Genomic DNA, 21,014 nt, shown 5'->3' with positions numbered 1-21,014 from the left:
TGATAAATGTTTGCTATGATGAATATGCTAATTACCCTGATTTATATATCACACACTGCATACATGTACCAAAATATTACTCTGTATCCCATAAATATGTACAATAAGAAATTATTTTTAGAAAACAAACAAACAAACAAAAAAAACAGGTTACTGGACTCTACCCCCAGAGTTTCAGATTCATTCAGCTGGGGTAGGAGTTGAGAATTTGTATTTCTAAGAAGTCCTCAGGTGAAACTGAAGCCTCTGGTCTGATCCCTTGAGGCAGCTCTGTACTTGACTACCAATAGAGGAACTATGTACTTGGGGGGCTGAGAGGCTCTTTAAGATGTTAGCAAAGTTAGTAGTAGGGGCTGACTAAATAGAGAACTTGATTTTTTTTTTCAGCAAAACAAGGAATAAATCCCTTCTCCAAGAATTATTGCAGTAAGCCTTCCAAGTCAACATAATTCAAATTCAGCAAAGCAATTTAGACATCCAACTGAATTTGTTAAAATGATATTTTATTAACTAATAAATTTCCTGAGTGTACCTTTTTGTATACCAAAAGAGCACATATTTTTTGTCATTTAATTTCTATTGTAGTTATTCATACACTTATTTGATGACTTGGTTACAAAGCATAATTTATGGAGTCCGCCAAATATTTACAACCTGCATTAAGTATAATGAGCAGTCTGGAAATTCTCTAAACTCAACCCCAATCTTTGCATTTTGAACCTCATGATAACAGCTTATTTTTGTAATCAAAGGAAAATTCATCTTGATATAAAATAACAGACTTATTTGTGGGGATTTTAAACGAGGGTTGCATTTCAGTCTCATGCACAGTGACTCTGTGATTTCAGTTCACTGTGCAGCACCAGCTGTAACTTAATGAAAGACATCTGAACTCCTTTCAACTCACTAGAGACCAAAATCCTTCCCAGCTAGTTGCATTCTGAGGAAGAATAAAAATACATAACAAAAACTGGAGTTGCTTTTCTAACTAACTAAAGTTGTTATAATGCTTTATATTAAATTATTTGTATAGTTTATGGTAAAACAGTGGGCAAAGAGATAAAAATGATTTAAGGAAAAAATGAGCTTTATTTAATTTAGAAAAAATGGGAAAAGGCCTTCCTCATGTGGCTGCTTTTATGCTTAAATGTTTTAATGTACACGCCATATAAGACTCCCTTATTAACCAAAGGCACTGAGTTTGGGGTAAAAGTAGCAACAATTTGTTAACAATTCTTTTTAACAGAGTGTTCTACAGGAGAGGAAATGAAAGTTAAATTTTCTAACTGGAACGACAGGAAGGAGTTAGGTAAGCAGGATATAATGATCCAAACTGGAAAGAGGCCAAGACACCAGGGTCAAAGCCTCCAGTCTTGTCATGGATTCTCAGAAGCGGCAGCAGCAGCAGCAGCAACTCCGTTATATCCTGAAAAGAGATTCTAAAAATAACACCACGGGATCCCAGATCTTTTTGTTCCCTTTAGACTATCATTGAATCACATTTTCTCAGTCTTCTGATCAAAAGATCATTTTCTTAGCTTTTCTTACAGCTAAACCGAACAAAATTGAGGGGTACAACATTAAGAGTTATACATATTTACCACCTGGGTGAGAATTTTTTTATTTAGTCAACATAAATATCTCTATAAAACAAGTATTTATTGAGCATTTACTAAAAGTTGGGCACTGACTGTTCTAGATGTTGGGGACACAGCTGTGAACAAAGCATTGCCCTCCAGCGGACGGAAGATGAGAATAAATGAATGTATGGTATGCAGACAGTGGTAAGTGCTATGAAGAAAACTCAAGAAGGATAAGTACCTAGGAAGCACTGCAGGGTGGCAAGATGTGGGAGCTCCAGCTAAGGTGATATTCCAGCAGAGACCCGAGGAATGAGAGGGAGGAAGCTCTGCATGGAACTGGGCAAAGAGTGTGTTCCACGCAGAGGGAAAAGCTAATGCAAAGTCCCTGAGGCTGGAAGGAAACAAAAAAAAGGAAAGGGGGAGATGAAGGCAGAAAGGGGAAGGGAGGTGAGGATGGTACCTTACAGGGCCTTGGAGGGGCCTGAGCAGCAGAGTGATGTATCTGAATTACATTTTTCAAACTTTCCTCCAGGTGCTATTTTGAGAATAGACTAAAAGGGCAAGGCCGAGGCACAGAAAGCAGTTAGAAGCCTCTTATTGTACCACAGGGGAGAAATAGATTAGCCTGGACCATGATGCAGTGATGGTGGTGGTGAGAAGCAGCTGGGTTATGTATACATTTTGCAGGTAGAGCTACGAGTGTTTCCTAATGAACTCACATAGGACATGAGAGGAAGGTGTTTGTGGTCTCAGCAACTCAGAGGGTAGAGCTGAGACAAAGGCTTTAAGAGGGTCAGACAAGAAGGGTCAAAGATTTGGTTTGGGACTTAAGTTTAAGACACCATTTAGTAGAAGAGAAAAGTACATAGAACTGGAAAATCTAATAGGCAGAGTGACAAGGCAAGCTTATTCACTCTTTAAGCAGAGAGGGCAGCTGAAGAAAACACAAGCTGAGCTACAAGATGTCTTTTATCCTCTTTCACTGCAAAAAGCACAGTCTTATTTTCAGAGTCACACGCACTAGAAAATATTTTGTATTTATTGGAAACCTCAACTTTGAGAAACTCAGATTTCATATAAAATTTTATTGACTCTTAAAATACCCATTTGAAATAAGAAGAAAAAGTATCAGAGTCCCTCTTTGAGAAGTGGGAGGACAAAGAAGGTCAAATGGCTTGCTCAAAGTCACGAAGGGCTCCTCTATGGGCAACGTGCTTCTCCATGCACAGTACATTAAGTTGGAAGTTGGCCCCTTCGCCTACATTAGATGTTTGGTTAAGTGAGTTCTTCAAAATGATCACATTGCAAGTGTGACAAGAGCCCAGGAATTAAGAATAGACTCAAGAATTTCATAGGATGAATACTCAAAAGCAAGCTCTATACTAGAAACTCTCTTAACTTACACCTCACTGGTCAGGCTGAGACTCATCAAGTGTTCATAAGACAAGAAAAACACACTGACCACAGCAGGGCTGAACTCCCACAGTTAGGAAGCCACTTTCCAGTATATTGGACCCTTTGCTCTCACCTCCCGTGCCCACAATGAGTTAGTTATGTTTGTTTCCAAACCTGTTTATGTCAGGTGTAATAAAAAACTACAGAAACCAACGAAATACTCTTGTGCAAAGACGGTTGTTCTTTAGTTGAATATTTAAGGAAGGTTTCTTTAAAGGCAAGTTGCTAAATTTTTTTTTCTCAAACTCTGTATGGACAAGATAACTAAAAAATTAGTGAAAGAAGCCATATAACTAGCATTCCACATTCAGTTGCACTGTGCTCCACTTTAAAGAAATCAAACTGGTTATCTGAAACGTTACATTAGTGGGGAGGTGCAGGCAAAAAATACATAACCCACAATCAGCAGACCCATACAGAAAGAAAAGGTTTGGCCCTAACATTAAAAGATTGGACAACAATTGAACAACATTTATATGGTTTAAGATAAAGTGTTTAAAATATGTATGTATTGATTTAAAAAGTGAATACTTGCCCTAATGACTTTTGTAATAAACTGACCAGGAATATGGCTTCTCTTTACATGGCCTAAGAGGACTTAGTGCATTTCATGACTCATGATTCTAGACTGCTATGTAGTACTCACATTTGACTGGAACCATTATCTGAATCACAAATATCATTTCAGGTACCCTGGGAGATCTCCACATTTCTCACTGACCTGATTTAGTTTATGAATTCTGCCATCATTTTGACCTGAGATAATTACAACTGTTTGTATTTTGTATAAATCCTCTCACTCTGATGGCTTGTGTGTTCTATTACGGATGGTAACAAATACAGAGGAATAGGAATAAAATGGTGGTGGTGACAGAGAAAATACTATCGATGCTGGGGATGAGAAATATTGTGATGTGGATTAATATAGTTAAGTTTTGAAATCAGGAAGTGGTACACACATATACCACATACACACATATTTGGTTAAAAAAGATTACTCAATATCTTCTTCTCCAAGTGTCAATCAACCAAAAAGGACATGCTCTAATAATCATAGACAATGAGATTCATATTTGTATATTATAATATTAATTGAAATATAAAATTCTAATAGCTCCCAGAAGCTGAAACACTTAGTTTCTTCAATAAGATCAGGCTTAAATGGTATTGATGTTGAATTGAAAATCCAGTATAGAATTATTTTACAGTCCTTACTTGTCTGGCTAGCTGCTCTTAAATTTCAGTGGAAATGCTAAAAAAAATCTTATCCCGAATCTTATCTTTAAGTATACATCTCCTCCATCCCCTACCCCTCAAACATATACATATACACTACCTACTCATGAGTATATGTTTTAGAACATGGTTCTTAAAACGAGCCAAGACTGACAGTAATCAAATTGTGGAAGGCAGTTTTGGGATTTACCAATTTGAGCCATCTTCCCAGGGCTGTACTTGCTCAGGGCACGAGGTGGGGTGGGCATCACCATGATCAGAAAGCCTGAGTTTTAGGCTAGACGCTGGTCTCAGCTGCTGTGTGGTCTTAGAGTTCCTTTCTCTCTCTGGCTTCATTTTCCTCATCTGAAAAATGAGGAGGTGGGAAGCCCTTCCTAAGATCCATTGCCAGCTCTAAATTTCTGTGACTCTGAGATCCTAACAGCGAGCATATATCCACAGCTTTCAGTGAGAAAGACATACAATAAGCACTTTCCATGTCATAACTCAGGTAATCCTCTCAACATTCCTAATAGCAGATATTTTTGTACCATTCCCATTTTACAGATGAAGAAAATGAGACTCAGAGAGGTAAGTTGTGTGTCCATGTCACACAGCTGGTAAGCGGAAGAGCAATGATTACCACTCAGGCACCTGGCTCCAAGCCCAGATTCTTGAGCTCAGTCTGAGTCATGCTGTTTCTTATCATATGAATTGACAATACAAGCTGACAAAAACCAGAAAACACAGGCCTACAGAACATTTTGCAAACATTCAGGTAGCTAAATATCTGCATCTGACTAACAAGGCTTCTTCTTTGTAGGTAGTCAGGATGGACTTCTGGGATTGAATGTTTCCATGGCAAATGGCAACAGAAAAGCCCTCTGTAGCAAATATGCAGGTTTGAACTATAAGAAGCAGGAACAATGCTTATTTAGATCAGGCTTAAAGAACCCATTCAAACTAGGTGTTGATGTGAGCAGAGTAATGAAAGAATGTGAAGGCACTGCAAAATCTGTTGTTTTAAAGAGAGGTGACTTGGAACAACAGTACAAAATCAACCAAACCACCAAAATAAGGACAGAACCAAAGGCTCTTATGTGACACAGAACATACATTCCTGGCTCCAAAGCCACAAGGAAGGGAGCATCTCAAACTTCACCACATATGTAAGTTACCTGAGGCGTCTATTAAAAGTGAGCATTCTAGGGCCGGCCCGGTGGCACACTGCTACAGTGCGCCGCTTGGGAAGCGCGGCAGGCGCTCCTGTCGAGGGTTCGGATCCCACATACAGACCGGTTCCCGCTCACTGGCTGAGCGAGGCGTGGGAGCAACACCGGGGGTTGCGATCCCGTTGCCGGTCCCGGTCCGGTACGGGCGCGACACTGAGGGTTGCGATCCGTTGCCGGACACGAAAAAAGACAAAAAGGAAAAAAAAAAAAAAGTGAGCGTTCTGGATCAGTCCATCTAGGTGGGCCTGACTCTAAGGTGAAATGAGCTGCCAGGTGAAGCCTATGCTGCTGGAATGGGGACCATACTTTGTGAGTGAAGGTGAAAGAGCCTTGATGGTCTAGGAGGCAGCAGAGTTCAATTCTGCAACCAGTTAGCTCTGCATCTAGGGTTTAATTTTTTAATCTCAGTGTCCTCAAATGATCTCACCTGCACATATCCTCCTGGCTCTAAAATTTGATATTTCTTTTTTTTTTTTTTTTTTTGGCCGGTAAGGGGATCGCAACCCTTGGCACTGTGTGGTCTGCACCATTCTCAGCCAGTGAGCGCACAGGCCATCCCTATATAGGATCCGAACCCGCAGCCTCAGCGCTACCAGCGCCGCACTCTCCCGAGTGAGCCACAGGGCCGGCCCTAAAATTTGATATTTCTTTTTTTTTTTTTTTTGGCCGGTAAGGGGATCGCAACCCTTGGCACTGTGTGGTCTGCACCATTCTCAGCCAGTGAGCGCACAGGCCATCCCTATATAGGATCCGAACCCGCAGCCTCAGCGCTACCAGTGCCGCACTCTCCCGAGTGAGCCACAGGGCCGGCCCTAAAATTTGATATTTCTAATGATGCCTTTCTCATATAACCCTATGCTGAGCTTCTGCTGGTAGAATTAATGGGAAAATGAAATGTCCTCCTTCCCCTCAACCCTACATCTGTGCCATGGGAGAGTAATGGCTCAGTCCTCTTCTTGGATATTAAAGAAAGATAATGGGAACCCTGTTCAGAGGTAAAACCACCCTGAAAACCAATGATTTGACAAAAAAAGATTTAAGATTGAGGCTTTCTACTGCTTTGGCCAAAATCTCTTTGAGACTTGCTTGCCAGGACAATGGTATGTTGAGTATGGTATTAAAAGATGGATCTTAACCCAATATTTTAATAACTTGTGGGGGGGAGGGTTTGGATTTCTTAACCATACAGACCTGCACTATTCAATATGGCAGCCATTAGCCACATGTAGCTACTGAGCACTTGAAAAGTGGCTAGTCAGATTTGAAAATACACACCAGATTTCCAAGACAGAGTATAAGAAAAAAAACAATGTAAAATGTCACTGCTATGGTCTGAATGTCTGTCCCCTCCAAAGCTCATGTGGCAGCTTGATCCCCAATGTGGTAGTGTTGAGAGGTGTGGCCTTTGGGAGGTGACTCACCTTTGAGAGGTGAGGACTATGCCTTCATGATGGGTTAACCCATTTATGGATTTATGGAATAATGGGTTAATGGTTAAATAGGGTATCATGGGAGTGGCACTAGTGGCTTTATAAGAAGAGCAAGTGAGCACATTAACACTCTAGCCCCTCTCATCATGTGATGCACTCACTGCCTCAGGACTATGCAGAGTCCCCACGAGGAAGAAGGTCCTCACCAGGTGTGCCCCCTCAACCTTGGATGTCCCAACCTCCAAAATTGTAGGCAATGAATTTCATTTCTTGATAAATTGCCCAGTTTCAGGTATTCCAAGTGACAGAAAACCAAGTAATACAGTCACTAATAAAATTGACATTGATGTCATGCTAAATATACTGACAATATTTTGGCTATATTGGGTTAAATAAAATATTTTACTGAAATTAATTTCACCTGTATCTTTTTACTTTCAAAATGTGCTACAAGGAAAATTAAATTATATATGTTGGCTTGCATATATAATTAAAACTTCTGCTAGGCAGTACTGACCTAGACCCTTGCTACTCAAATTGTGGTTTTCAGACAAGCAGCATCTACATCACCTGAGATGTTGTTAGAAAATGAAAGTCGTGTCCCCACCTCAGATCTATTGAATCAGAATCTCCATTTCAACAAGATTCCAGAAGATTTCTGTACATTCAAGTTTGTGAAGTGCTGGGCTAGTTTTTCCCACAATGTATCTCAGTAGGTATTTAGGTTATTGGCCTATATGAGTGACATGCTAAAAGGGTATTGTGCTTGATGAATTTTCTATACAGACATGCTAGCAAAGCAATGGAAATTAAAAAAAAAATTACATTATCATACAATTCAAAATTATATATTAAAATTACATTCTACATAAAAATTATACATACGACATATATACTTATAGGTGGGAAGAGAGGGAGGTCATTTAACTGAGGCTACCTTAGTTACTTCTGGATTTTCAGCCACCATGTAAGTGAAACTAATGTTCACCAGATCTGTACCACTGCAGACACAAACTATCCGCCCTTCCAGATCATTTTCTGATTTTCCAACAGCTTCAAGAGCAGCCAAAATTTTGAGATCCTGTTAGAGGTATACGAATAGAAAAAATATGTCAGATCATAGAGCACAGAGGAAGAAATGTGGTAAAAGGAAAAGCACATTTGATATAAAAATATATATAAGGGTAAATTTTTTTTTCTATCTAAAATGCCCAGATATCTAACATTATTCTAAAATCTGTAGAAGTAAAATTTAGGACACTACATATTATTTGAAATTCCTTGGTAAGAAAGGTATTATAAAATTTTTATTAGAAACCCAGCTGTAAGGGTCTTTGTTTAGATTTTTGGTTATCAGTATTAGAGGACATAGAATATGGCAACAAGATAGGTAAGGCTCTGATTGGGGTTTGCTTGTGCCCACAAAGATCAAAGAGGCCTCTCACCAGAGGACAATCATGAAGGTTTCACATGAATCGACATGGCATTACCATGACCAGCAACCACAGGTTATTCTCAAAAATGAGATTAAGTCTTTCAAGTAGCCTGGATACAAAGAGTACATTCATCTCTGGAAGTCATGACATCCTCAATTGGAATGAAGGCTGTGCAAGTTTACCCTAAACAGTAAATAAAATAGTGTCTTTGTTCTCCAAAGAACTTGGGAGAAATGCCAACATATAGTCACACAGAAAATTTAACTAACAAGGCCGGCCCGGTGGCGCACTGCTATAGTGCGCTGCTTGGGAGCGCAGTGGCGCTCCCGCCGAGGGTTCGGATCCCACATACAGACCGGTTCCCGCTCACTGGCTGAGCGAGGGGCGGGCGCAGCACCGAGGGTTGCGATCCCGTTGCCAGTCCCGGTCCGGTACGGGCACGACACTGAGGGTTGGGGTCCGTTGCCGGACATGAAAAAAAGACAAAAAGGAAAAAAAAAAAAAAAAGAAAATTTAACTAACATAAAAGAGGACAGCCTCATAAAAAAAAAAAAGTCAGGAAGGTAATTTTGTTTTTAATAGTTAAATCCTGCAAGGTTATTATGATAAAGGGAATAAATACTGTGCTAGAATATTCTAGAAAGAAACATTTTTTAAATTCCTAGCATCACTATGCAAATAGCTTCTTATTCAAACAAATCAATCACTGCGAAGAAGACTGATTTATATGCTTTTTTTTTTTTTTCTCTCTCTCAGAGGCAAACAGAGCCTTTTAGGTGAGCCAATGTCTGCATGCACAGGTGCACAAATATGGAACAATCCAAGCCATGTAAATTTCCACATCAACCACAGATGAGAATTGAATCACCATTTGATTAATAAAAGGGGGAGGGAGGAGCTTATCAAATTAATTTCTGAGTTAAGGGAACTGTTTCTTTGATGCTGCTACCATGCAAGGGGCTTAGTTTTCAAGGATAAGTCATATAACTAAAGATAACGCAATCCAAATCACCCAATGTTTATAGACAAGAAGATTTTTTAAATTGTCTGTTCTTAATTCCCAGCTGATGATTTTGGGGCAGTAACATGTTAAACAGCGTTCTGGAGACCATTTCCAATCTAAGTAAATCTGCGTTTAGAAGAATGGCAAACACCAATCACGGGTACCTTCGGTATGGCTCCCAACCGAATGCTGTTGATGAGGGAGCATTCTAGCACTTGTCCTTCCTGAAAAGAGAGAATACAACACACCAGTGAGCTTAAACTCTGCCAGACCTATGGCACAGACAACACGCTCAGCAAACATTTCCGACGATGAAGGCAGTGATGATTAGAGTGAGGGAGAAAAGGAAGTGAAAACCAAGTAACAATTATTTCCAATGACCAGAAATAATCAAGATCCCAAACATTCTATTTCAAATATGTATATGAATGCAACTCTGAATAATTATTTATAAAATGCCATTACTTTTATACATATAATATTGTTAATAATATCTGTGTATCATTGAAGATATGTGTACATAAAATATTAAGTGGAAATAATGCTAACTTTTCTGTAACTCCAATTCTACATTTCTTAAATTCAGTTCAAATGCTCATTAAATGTGTACATTGTGCCACACACCAAATTAAGTCCTAGGGCATAAGGAGATGAACACATTTTTAATGCATCTTTTAGATTTCAACTTGAGCATGTCTTCTGGGAAATCTTTCTTTTTTTTTTTTGTCTTTTTTCGCAACCGGCAAGGGATCGCAACCCTCAGTGTCGCACCCGTACCGGACCGGGACCGGCAACGGGATCGCAACCCTCGGTGTTGCCCCCGCTCCTAGCTCAGCCAGTGAGCGGTCGGTCTGTATGTGGGATCCAAACCCTCGGCGGGAGCGCCGCTGCGCTTCCCAAGCGGCGCACTGCTACAGTGCGCCACCGGGCGGCCCTGGGAAATCTTTCTAATTCCCAAGATTAAATCAGACTTATCTTGTAACAATCTAAAACTTCTCTTTCACAACACTTAATACAGTCAATGACTTTGTAACTTTTTTTTTTTAATTGCCTGACTTTGCTCCTAGACTAGAATCTATAAAAACTAGGATAACATCCTTGATCGCCAATGTGTCTCCAATGCCTGGCACATGGAAGCACGTCTTTAAAAATCTTGAATGAATGAAGTGTAGGGTCTTTGCCCTCAAGAGGCACTCAGTCTCCCTGTTGAGAAATCAAACGGTATAAACCAGAAAGCAGAAGAAGAACGTGATCTTGTGCCATACCTTGCCTTCACTTTTCCAGGTCAGAAAGAAGCCAAATTCATCCACTTTGAAGAGGCAGTTGGGTTCAAATACGAAGGATTCCTGTTAAAAAGAAATGCATTGTTCTTCATGACTCATACCATTTTGAATCTGATAAAAATGCAAATATATTTGAGCCTCTAAAGAAGGGAAAATGAGAAATCATCCTTTTGCATCCTGATTCTAATAACCACATTTCTTATTATATTATGGAACTTTTTAATTTTGAAAAGTCTTTGCATTCATTTTTGCATTGAAAAATTGATCAATTTAATACAGCATCTTCCTCTGGAACGGGCTTAAGGATAAACGACACTGATGTTGTAAAGCTAATAGAGAAGAAATTTTCTCTAAGATCCTGGAAGAAGAGCTCCTGGAAGAAAGAAAGCTCCCAGGTTCCAGCCCACTGGTCTCCCTCCATATAAGCAGAACCATTGGCTATATCTAACATAACACCTGCATCATAACATAACATAAATGCCTATATCTAACATAAACTCAGGAGAAAAATTTTTTTTTAGAGACACAGTTTTTTGGTTTTTGTTTTGTTTTTGCCTGTACAATTCAGCATTCAGATGTTTACTCAGAAAATTGCTGAGATTTTTGCTTTTATATCCAACCTCATTTGTTGTCTTGTAAAGCAGGCCTTGAGCAGCACTTTCAACTATTCAAACTGCAGTCCTTGGACCAGCAGCATCAGCATCCCCTGGAAGACTGACTGAATTGCAAAATTTAGGGCCCCAGCCCAGATGGACTGATTTAGAGTCTTTGGGGATGGGGCCCATCAATCTGTGGTCCAACAAGCCCTCCAGGTGATTCTAATGCACACTAAAGTTTAAGAACCACTGCTGTAGACTTTGATACCAGAAACTCAGTGAAAACTACAGAATCAAAGTTTGAATCAAGAAGGAAGGTTAGTCAAACTCAAGGCATCAGAGCAGCCAAGGTATTCCTGATCGTTAGTAAGAGAGCACCAATTATGCTTAGGAACGCCAGGACAATTCTATGTCAACAAGAGAAAAAGGGTGTTCAGGAAATGAACCCAGATGTCCTATGCCTTCCATTTGCAATACACCAAGACATGGCATCCACACTTCAACAAATCTACATGCTCTTCCCATCATCGAAAGAAACTGTCCTCCTAGATCACTGCAATGCCAGCTATTAGGAACCTGCCTGGCAAACATGGACCAAGGCAATGACTTAAATAAACAGTAATTACAGGATTAAGATTTTAAGGGTAGTTTAGAATTAGTTTCACCTGTCAAAATTTGTCCTTCTAAATTCCAGGAAGCAGAAACATTAATCAAGGTAAATCCAATGTGAAGACATTCGGCCGCCACAAAGTGGCAGAATTTAAAGTCCTGGGAGCCCTGAAGCCAGCCTTCAAATTGTCTGGGTGGTTTTCTGGCAGATGAAGAATTGTCATATGTATACCAACTCAGTACCAGGCATGTGCGAGGCATTGTAGACACAGCAACGACTAAGACAAAAGAAGGGGCCTTGTGTGACCTTTGCATCTGGGGTCAAAGTCCAGTCCCACCATTTATATTATTTACCTTCTCCAAGAAAGACCCTTTCTAAGTCTCAGAATCCTTGTCTAATAAATGAAAGTATTTACACCTACCTTTGGTTTTGCTGTGAGAATTAAATGAGATAGTGAATGTGAAACACATACACAGAATTCAGCAAGTAGTAGCTCCTACCAATAATGTACGGTCCAAATCCATAATAGTGGTAGCAAATTACTAATAACATGAAATTGCCAATATGTGACATTTTTTGAGCCCTCGAAATGACATTTTTGGACAATTCAACCTTTTAGAAAAAGCTTGACCTGGAAGTTGATTTTTTGCAGGTGGCTAGTATTAAAGTTGATAATTTGTGCCAGGCAGAGAAAGCAGCATTTGCAAAGACATGTGGTCTTCAACTGACACTGGGGACTTCTGAGTTGTCTGATGTTAGAACACCTTAAGAAAGTGGCAGGGGATGGCAGGGGACACAAAAATAAGAGCCAGGTCATTGGAAGAGTCCTGTATGCCACACAAAAGGCATTAGACTTTACTCAAAAGGCCATGGGGAGTCTTTTATTGTTCCTGATTAAGAAATGAGAATTATCAACGAATCGAGACATGAGAATTAACATATTTTAGAATATTTCCCAAGCAATATTGTGATGATGATAAAGAATTCTAGTGCACAGCTTTCAAAAGTATGTCCTAAAATGGTGTTTACAGAGTAGACGCACAATGAATCAGCTACCATCACTATTTATGCGCACCATATTATCACCTAATTCCAAATAAGGATTTGAGATGACCCAAGAACGGTTTTCCAATTTATTTTGCGGCTGAACTTTCACTTCCTTGACAGCCTTAACAACAGTGATTTTTTTCCTTCCTTCCCCTCTGGGTGCCCCCACACCTTGTCATCACCACCTTGAAATTTTGATTCCTAACATCCCCTTGGACCATTTCATATGATCCGTCTAGACCCTAGCTCTGGAGTCCTCAGTGTCCTGTATTACTTGACTTCTTTGCGGCCTCCTGCCAGTCTCTCACTATCCATCAGACTCCTTCTGCTTTTACTTCCATCCTTGTCTAGCTTATTTCCACAGTCCAATATTAAAATCACTCCTTCATCAATGCTCTCAACTCCCCTATCTCATTTTCTGTTCTGTTGGACAAAAAACCAAGTCCATCCTATCCATGTTTTATCACTGAACTTGATGATGAAAATCACAAAATTAAATTGTCTGCCTTTAGTTTAAACTCAAGATTGTAAACCTCAAGTGGATAGTCAACAGTGACTTTCAATCTTATATATATGTTTTTTAATAGGTTCTCCACTCTTTGAGAGGACTATTTCACTGCTTTTTCTAAAACTTGTTTACTTCTAGCAATTACAGTGCTCCACTAAGTAAGGAGAAGCATCAGATGCAACGCCTCCTCCTTCCCTACTCACGAAGCATGCTTTTTCCTATCAAAGGTCAACTCCCCCACTTCTGCTCTGGACTCAATCCTCTTCCACTGACACCAAAACTTCAATCCTTTATCACTGTCCAACACACATTAGTTTTTTATTTTCTTTCCTTTTCTCTCTATTAGATCATTCCTATCAGTGTATGAATATGTTCTAGTAGTTCCTACTTCTACTTTCACATACTACCCCATGTCTCTGTTCCCCTTGGGCATATCTTGAAAAGTCTGTCTACATTCACTGTCTCCACTCTCTCTCTTCCATACCATCTTTGACCATCTCCATCTGGCTTCTGTTTCTTTCACTTTCTAAAACTTCTCTGGCCAGTTCATCATGCTGCCAAATGCACAGTGCACATTCCTTTCCTCACTGATTTGATCTCTGAGCAGTTGACTATTCCTTCCTTCCTGAAACACTCTCCAATTCTGATATCCCTCCCTTTTAATGTCATTAATGTCATTTCCTGACTTTTCTTTCTGCATCCACCTTCTACATGTTCTCCGGGACGTGGTTCTGGGAATTCTCATTTCCACTTTGTCCCTAAATCTCATTTAATCTCATAGCTTGAATACCATCTGTTTGCTGATGACCCCACATTTATAATTGCAGTCCAGTCCTCTGTGAGCTCCAAACTCAGACATTTAACTCCCTGCTTGACATCTCCACTTGAGTGTCTCAAAATTAACATGTCCATAACTGAATTCTTTATTCCCTACCTTCTCTCCTAGCTTCTCCATCACAAGACTTCCTTAGTTCAATAAACATCACTAGCATCTACTCACTTAATAAAACTAAAAGTCGTCCTTGACTTTCCCTCATCCTTTCCCCTCTCCTCCATTAACAAATCTACTTCCATAGCATTTTCCAAATATGCCCACTTTACTCCATCGCCATCACCACCATTTGGTCCAAACCATTATCATTATGGATTGACTTTCCCACTTGTACTCTGTCTTCCCACAGTGGCCAGATTGATTCTTTAAATTAGTTCATTAAATCCATTCAATAGATTCCCATTATATTTAGGATAAAATCTCAACTCCTTACCATGGCCTAAAAGGTCCTGGACAATCTGAGTCCTTCACATGTTATCTCATGCACTCTCTGCTCTTCAATTTCCTCCTGTTCTCTACAACCATCAGAGCTCTTATCCTGGAACCCTTCATCCTTTCTCCAGCCTCAGGGCCTTTGCACTTGCAGCTCCTCCTGCCCAGAAGTCTCTCCTCCTGCCTTTAGTATAGCTGACTCCTCTTCGTCCTGCAGGCCTTGCCTTAATTATGCCCTCTTCAGAGAGGCTTTCCCTGATCTCCTTATCATGTCTCTTTATTTCCTATGATAGTATCTTGATTATTTCCGTGCTAACACCGATAAGTCTATAATTATTTCATTTCTTTGCTTCTTGACTTATTGACTGGCTCCTACACCAGAATGTAACCTTCACAAGGGCAAAGTCCTTGAAGCAGTCTTGTTCACCTTTGTGTTCCTGGCACCTAGCCCATCAAAAGTACCCTAAAACTAATTCATGAACTAAAAATGAATGAACAAATGATTTTTTTTTCAGATAAAATATTTTGCAGCAGGCCAATATGTAAAACAGATAAACTAGAAGTTGCTCAATTTGAGAGGTTGTGCCAGGCACAGAACCCATCAGGGTCAAAACTTGGAGGGTTTCTATGAACAGAAGTACGAATACACAGGGTTTTCAAAAAGTTCATGAAACAATTCATATTTCATCTTTCAATTCTATTTTCCATGAACTTGTTGAAAGGCTGTCTGCATGGAGGAAGGGGTACCTTTTTCTAATCCATATCAATTCATCTTAAAGGTTAGGGGTGGCTTTGAGGTATCTCCTGGGGATCCCTGTTGGACCAGGAGCACCATTTGAATGCTGCTACAAAGAAATCATTTTCAAAATAGGATAAGAAACCTGGGCAAGGAGAAAAATAATAAGGTAGAAGAGTAAGATAAGGAGAGAGTACAATGTAGGTCTCAGAAAGGCCTGTCATAATGTCCTACACGGTCAGAACTGAAAGCCAATTTGGCCCTGAGCTCCCCATCAACAAAAGCAAAAGAAAGGAAATAATCTTTACCAGGTGCTCACACAGTTCACAAGATAAAAAACATATCAGGTGTTAGGAGAAGCAAATGCCAGAACAGAAATTGTCCAGGGGGAACCTCACAAAGAAGCCCTGACTGATGCTAAAGACAAGGTTCACAAGAAGGCCCACATAAGCTCATCAACTGTAGCTGAAAGCTTCTCCAACCAAATACTTTCAAAGTACCCATGAAAAATCAGACAGTAGATCTGAAGACTATGTAGCAATCAGTTGAAAGGACCTAAAACACAACCTCTTTAGGTTTCTCTCCACCTCCCACTAGCAAACATAAGAACCCAGTCCTCTTGTGAGTAAAGACACAGAATCTCTGTTCTTTTTTCCCTAACAGTTTTAAATTTCACATGGATACCTCCTGACCAGAACTTGGGCTGTAGCTCCCTGACCAGGCCCAGGCAATAATATCTTAAATCCCATTGTCAGGAAATTTCTCCTCCAGATCTGGGCGCTGCAGGGGAGATTGCAAAAGGAGGCTGGGCTCTTTCTCTTTTGCAAATCTGTTTGTTTTGCAGATAACAAATGGTAATAGAACTTTCTGGTAAAGAAAAGACCATATAGAACTTCTTCCAGGGGGCCCAGAATTTTAATTCTCATATGACTCAGTTAAAATCTGTCATAGTCACACCTTAGGACATGGTAGCTTATTCAACCCAACTCCTTCCTTAGGCCACTGGGAGAGAAGGGCTGAAAGGGACAGGAATTCTTTTGTGAATGAGTGCGGCTGGGGCACTTTATTTGTGAAGCGCAAGAAGAATCACTTTTGCTAGGATTGCTATTGCTAGAAGCTATTTATGGCTCAGGATCCCTGCTCTGAGGGGCTTGTGCCCTGACAGGCTCACAGAGACACTTACCTATCTCATCGAGTATGCAGTATATTTTTAAGATGTGTGTTATTTTTTAGCATATTTTTCCCCCAAACAGGCTGTTCCGACATTATTCAATATCACAACCTATCTTTCAAAGATCCAAGTTACCTTCTAACTTAGATTAAAAATATTTTTCCTCTCTCAATTTTAAAAGTTGTTCTGTTAAATATAATTTTATCCTCTTTTTTTTCTTATAAGGAATGGCAGGGAACTCAGCAGATTGAATACTCTGATTGAAGAGGAGGAAAGTATTTGGGTGGAGGATTCAGATAATTTTATTTCAATTGTGATTTGTGGTTATTTCTTACTTTCTCTCTCCTGCCCTCTCTCCCACCATCATTTCCTAAATTAATTGCAAATGTTTATATCTTTCTACTGTGGGGTTTGCATCTCCAAATAGGGTATAGTCAAGTCTTATCACCAGCTAGGGACAGCTATTTTGGATTAGCTAATACAAGCTTTAACTCCACTTTATTTAAACATTAGCTGTTCAGGGGCTCTTTTGTGTTTATAACTGTATGGGTAGATTAGGATGTAGAGTGGAGTGAAACATAGTGAGGGCTTTCACGTTCCATACCAGTCTTTTGCAGACCACAGGAGGTGGCACTCCACAGAGGTTCTGGGACCCAGGCCTTGCGGTTAATAGCTGCTGGGCTTGAATGCCAGTGTCCTCAGGAGGCACCTGCTGGAGAATCTTGGTGGTCATGCTGCTTAACCTCACCTAGCACTTTTCCTATCTGAAAATTGGGAAAATTGAGAAAACTGATACCAAACTCACAGGCTGTCAGAGAATTAAAGATGAGAAAGCCTAAGTACCTGGGACAAGATATATGCTGAATAAATGGTAGTAATTATGAGAAAACAGTTTCCATTTAATTTAGGGCCATTGTGCAAGGCATTTTACAAATACTATCTCACTCAAGTCTCATGCCAATTCTGCAAGGTTTCAGACTAGGTCAACATTGTTCAACAGATTTGCCATGATGATGGAAATGCACCTTATGGACACTGCCCAACGTGGTCATCATGAGCCACATGATGTACGAAGCACTGGAAATATGGGAAGTGCAACAGAGATGCTGAACATTAAATTTCAATTAATTTTCATTTAAATAGCCACATGTGGTTAGTGGTTATCATATTGAACAATGCAGTTTTAGACAGAAGGGGAAAAAACATTCAGAGGAGAGTAAATCCTTCAAAGTCACTGTCAATAAGTAACAAATCTGGAATTCAAAGCAAATTTTCTGATTCCAAAGCCTGTGACTGTTCTACTCCATCAACCCTGATCAAGGAGGTCCCCTCCACCTGTCACCAACAGACTGATGGATTGTCAGTAAATGAACACTGCCTAGGTAGTCTCCACCTTTGGGTACACATGGGACTCACCCGCCTTATTTCCTGGTCCAATAAAAACTGGGAGGAAGCAAAATGGACCTTGTCAGGCTGGATAGAAACAAGTGAAGTCTGAGTTAGGATAAAGTCACTGGGGATCTTAACCAATTTAAATCACATTATAACCTGTTGCCACCAAAAAAGATGTTGTAAGCCAGGGCGGCTCCTGGGTGGGGCCTTCCGACTGGAAATGCAGTGGAGTCTGGTTTAGAATACAGATCTTGGAAGCTCAGAAACCAAGAGATGCTTCATGGCCTTTTGTTTCTACTCTTTATTCCAGAGGAATCTCCTAAACGCTGTATGTAGCAGGTCCTTTTTGATTCTGCAGAAACACTTCCTTTCTCAGATAGAATCACAAACTTTTATTTTTTCAAGTTAAATAAACTAAAACGCTAGGTGATGATATTCTGCCATGAGAATGATTTATGGACTTCTATAAAAGATGGGCAAGTATTTCCCCCTGGAAGGATCCAAAGCGTTTATTCCATTTGTTAATCTCCCTTCTAATTTACAAGATCCCATGAGATAACTATGCTGAGCTTTCAGCTGACACTCCACATGAGCAGTAGGAGGGCACTGGCCGCGGCTGCCCCAGCACAGACCCTTGTTACACGCTATCACCTTGTGAAGAAATCCGTCAGATGACACAAGAGCACTTGCAGCGTTTGCCCTCCTTCCCCAGGCCTTTGATTCTCTGGACAGATGTTCTTATTGGATTAAGTTGTTTAAATTTATTTTTTTATTTTATTCTTTTAAATTTATTTATTTATTAATATTGTTTTTTTACATTCTAAGATGATGCAGAGCAGTTGGGGGGGAGGAGGAGAGGGGAAGGGGAAAGGAAATAGAGTGGGAGTAGAAAGGGGGGGCATGGTCGAGGCCTGTGGCACCCCCCTCATTCTGGCAGGGGAGACCAGGGAGGGGGTTCTGCCTGAAGCTTGGTGGTCATCGCTGGGCTGGTTGTAGATGTCAGGAGAGTGTGGCTGAGGCCCTTGGCCCCCACCACCCTGGCTTGGGAGCCCAGGGTGCTTCCTGTGGTGGCCTGGTAGTCATTGCTGGGCTAGATGTGGTCATCCCTGGGCTGGGTATGGTCGACAGGGCAGCATGGCTGAGGCCCACAGCTCTACCCCCTCCCGGGCTTGGGAGCCCAGGGGGTTTCCAGTCCTTCTAGGTTTTATAGGAGTTCTTTACTGGTGTTCGACCTTAACTAGTTAACATCAGACTTGTATCTGATCTTTGGGTATTTTGTTTTTTCTTTCAGTTCTGTGTTGGATTACTTGCTGTTTCCACCACTTAAACTCTGCACTGGAACTAATTTGCTGTCCTTTACTTACTTCTAAAATGGAGGAACTTCCTGTGGGAACCAGCACTTGAGCCCTGTGGCTGAGCCAAATTGCTACTTTGTTGCTGATTCCCTGGGGAAGGCTTTTTGTGCACCTCAGGTTTTAATGGCTGACCTTGTATGTATTTCTGGGAATTGTGAGGTCTGGTACACCTGGGTTGTGTGGAAACTCTGGCCTGGGCATGAGTTGTTTAGCAAACTGCACCCCCTGCAGTTCTGCATTCATGACCAGTCTATACTGAGTTGACCTGCGTTGATTGGGAGGCAGATCAGCTGTCCTTGCTGTGTCCCAGTGTTCCCATGGTGGGCCTGTATCCCTCACCACCTGAACTACAAACACTTCCTATGGGGCAGGCCCTACACTAGTCCCTTGTGATGACTCACTGGCCTCTGAGTGGCTCCTTTTTTTAGTTGTCTGTGGCTCCTTGCTCCTATGTGGGCCCTTGGGAACCCTGTTAGTGGTCTTGCTGGCCTGGGAGCTACCAAGGCCCTCTTTTCTCCTGCCGCCTCCAAACAACTTCACAGGAAGGGCACAACTGCAGCTTTTGCCAGCTATTGCTCCTTGCACTCACCAGCTCCAGCCTTGAAGTGGCAGGGGCTCAAAACAGTGGGAGCACTCCTTTCTTTATTTCATCATGGCTTCTCCTGCTATCATGACCTCTGCCACTCACCAGCTCCAGCCTTGAAGTGGCAGGGGCTCAAAACAGTGGGAGCACTCCTTTCTTTCTTTCATCATGGCTTCTCCTGCTATCATGACCTCTGCAGGTCTCTCTTCCTCTTCCCCTGAGCTCTAGCAGCCCTAGCTTGGCTGTTGTTGCTTTTTAATAGTTGTAAATTGGTTGATTTGTGGTAGAGAGTGACATTGGGGACCGTCTATAACACCATCTTGACTGAAAGCCCAAGTTGTTTAAATTTAATATAGACCTTTTCCCCTTCACCAGTAACATGCTCAACCAGAACTCAACAGGGAGATACAGTTCTAGTTTCCTGATGTGCAACCCAAAAGGTTTGCAGTACATAGTAATATGCCTACTATTACTAGGTAATATACACAGTGCTACTAAATAACAGCCAACCCTCTAAACACTTTGTATACATTAACGTGTTATCCTCCCAATATCACTATAATTATTAATCCCATTTTACGGATGAGAACATTGAGGCATGGAGATTAAGTGTCTTGGCCAATATCATACACCTGCTTTGAGGCTGATAAGCAAGAGAGTGACACTGTTAGAGACTGGGCCCAGGTAACCGCTCACCAGTCATATCTAAAGGAGGCTTTGCTCCTCTCCTTGTCACTGAATGCCAACAACCATCATTAAGGGTCAGATGGGGTTCTCAAATGTTTTAGCTCTACTTACTACATTTCTTGAGGAACGTGAATCCCATCAACTTGTGAATCCCACCAACTGTACAACAAAAAAGCCATACAACTGAAATGTCCTGTATCTATTACAGGCTTTTTATAAGGCATTACTTTTTTCATTACCTCATACATTTTGTAAAATTTTTTCTCAGATCCTAGTACCAAGAAAAACTCCTAGGGCCGGCCCGGTGGCGCACTGGAGAGTGCGCCGCTTGGGAGCGCGGCGGTGCTCCCACCGAGGGTTTGGATCCCACGTGGAGACCGGTTCCCGCTCACTGGCTGAGCGCGGTGTGGGCGCAACACCGAGGGGTG

The 21,014-nt window shown here is 41.0% G+C and overlaps 1 protein-coding gene across 1 annotated transcript in view; it reads right to left on the bottom strand.

Moving 5' to 3' along the window:
- The window catches only part of LOC103607781 (1-phosphatidylinositol 4,5-bisphosphate phosphodiesterase beta-4), a gene marked incomplete at its 3' end in the record, with an annotated part of 105,671 nt that overhangs the window by 68,718 nt on the left and 15,939 nt on the right, over positions 1-21,014 (bottom strand). The window contains exons 2-4 of the mRNA XM_008592247.1: positions 10,620-10,700; positions 9,519-9,578; positions 7,853-7,996 (exon numbers count right to left, since the gene is read on the bottom strand). Of these exons, the coding sequence (XP_008590469.1) occupies positions 7,853-7,996; positions 9,519-9,578; positions 10,620-10,700 (285 nt within the window). The remainder of the gene's footprint in view (positions 1-7,852; positions 7,997-9,518; positions 9,579-10,619; positions 10,701-21,014) is intronic.

Source organism: Galeopterus variegatus, unplaced genomic scaffold (assembly GCF_000696425.1).
Source record: "Galeopterus variegatus unplaced genomic scaffold, G_variegatus-3.0.2 Scaffold7710, whole genome shotgun sequence".
Taxonomy (NCBI): domain Eukaryota; kingdom Metazoa; phylum Chordata; class Mammalia; order Dermoptera; family Cynocephalidae; genus Galeopterus; species Galeopterus variegatus.
Note: the sequence above shows the minus strand (reverse complement) of the source record. Positions and strands in the feature narration are given on the sequence as shown.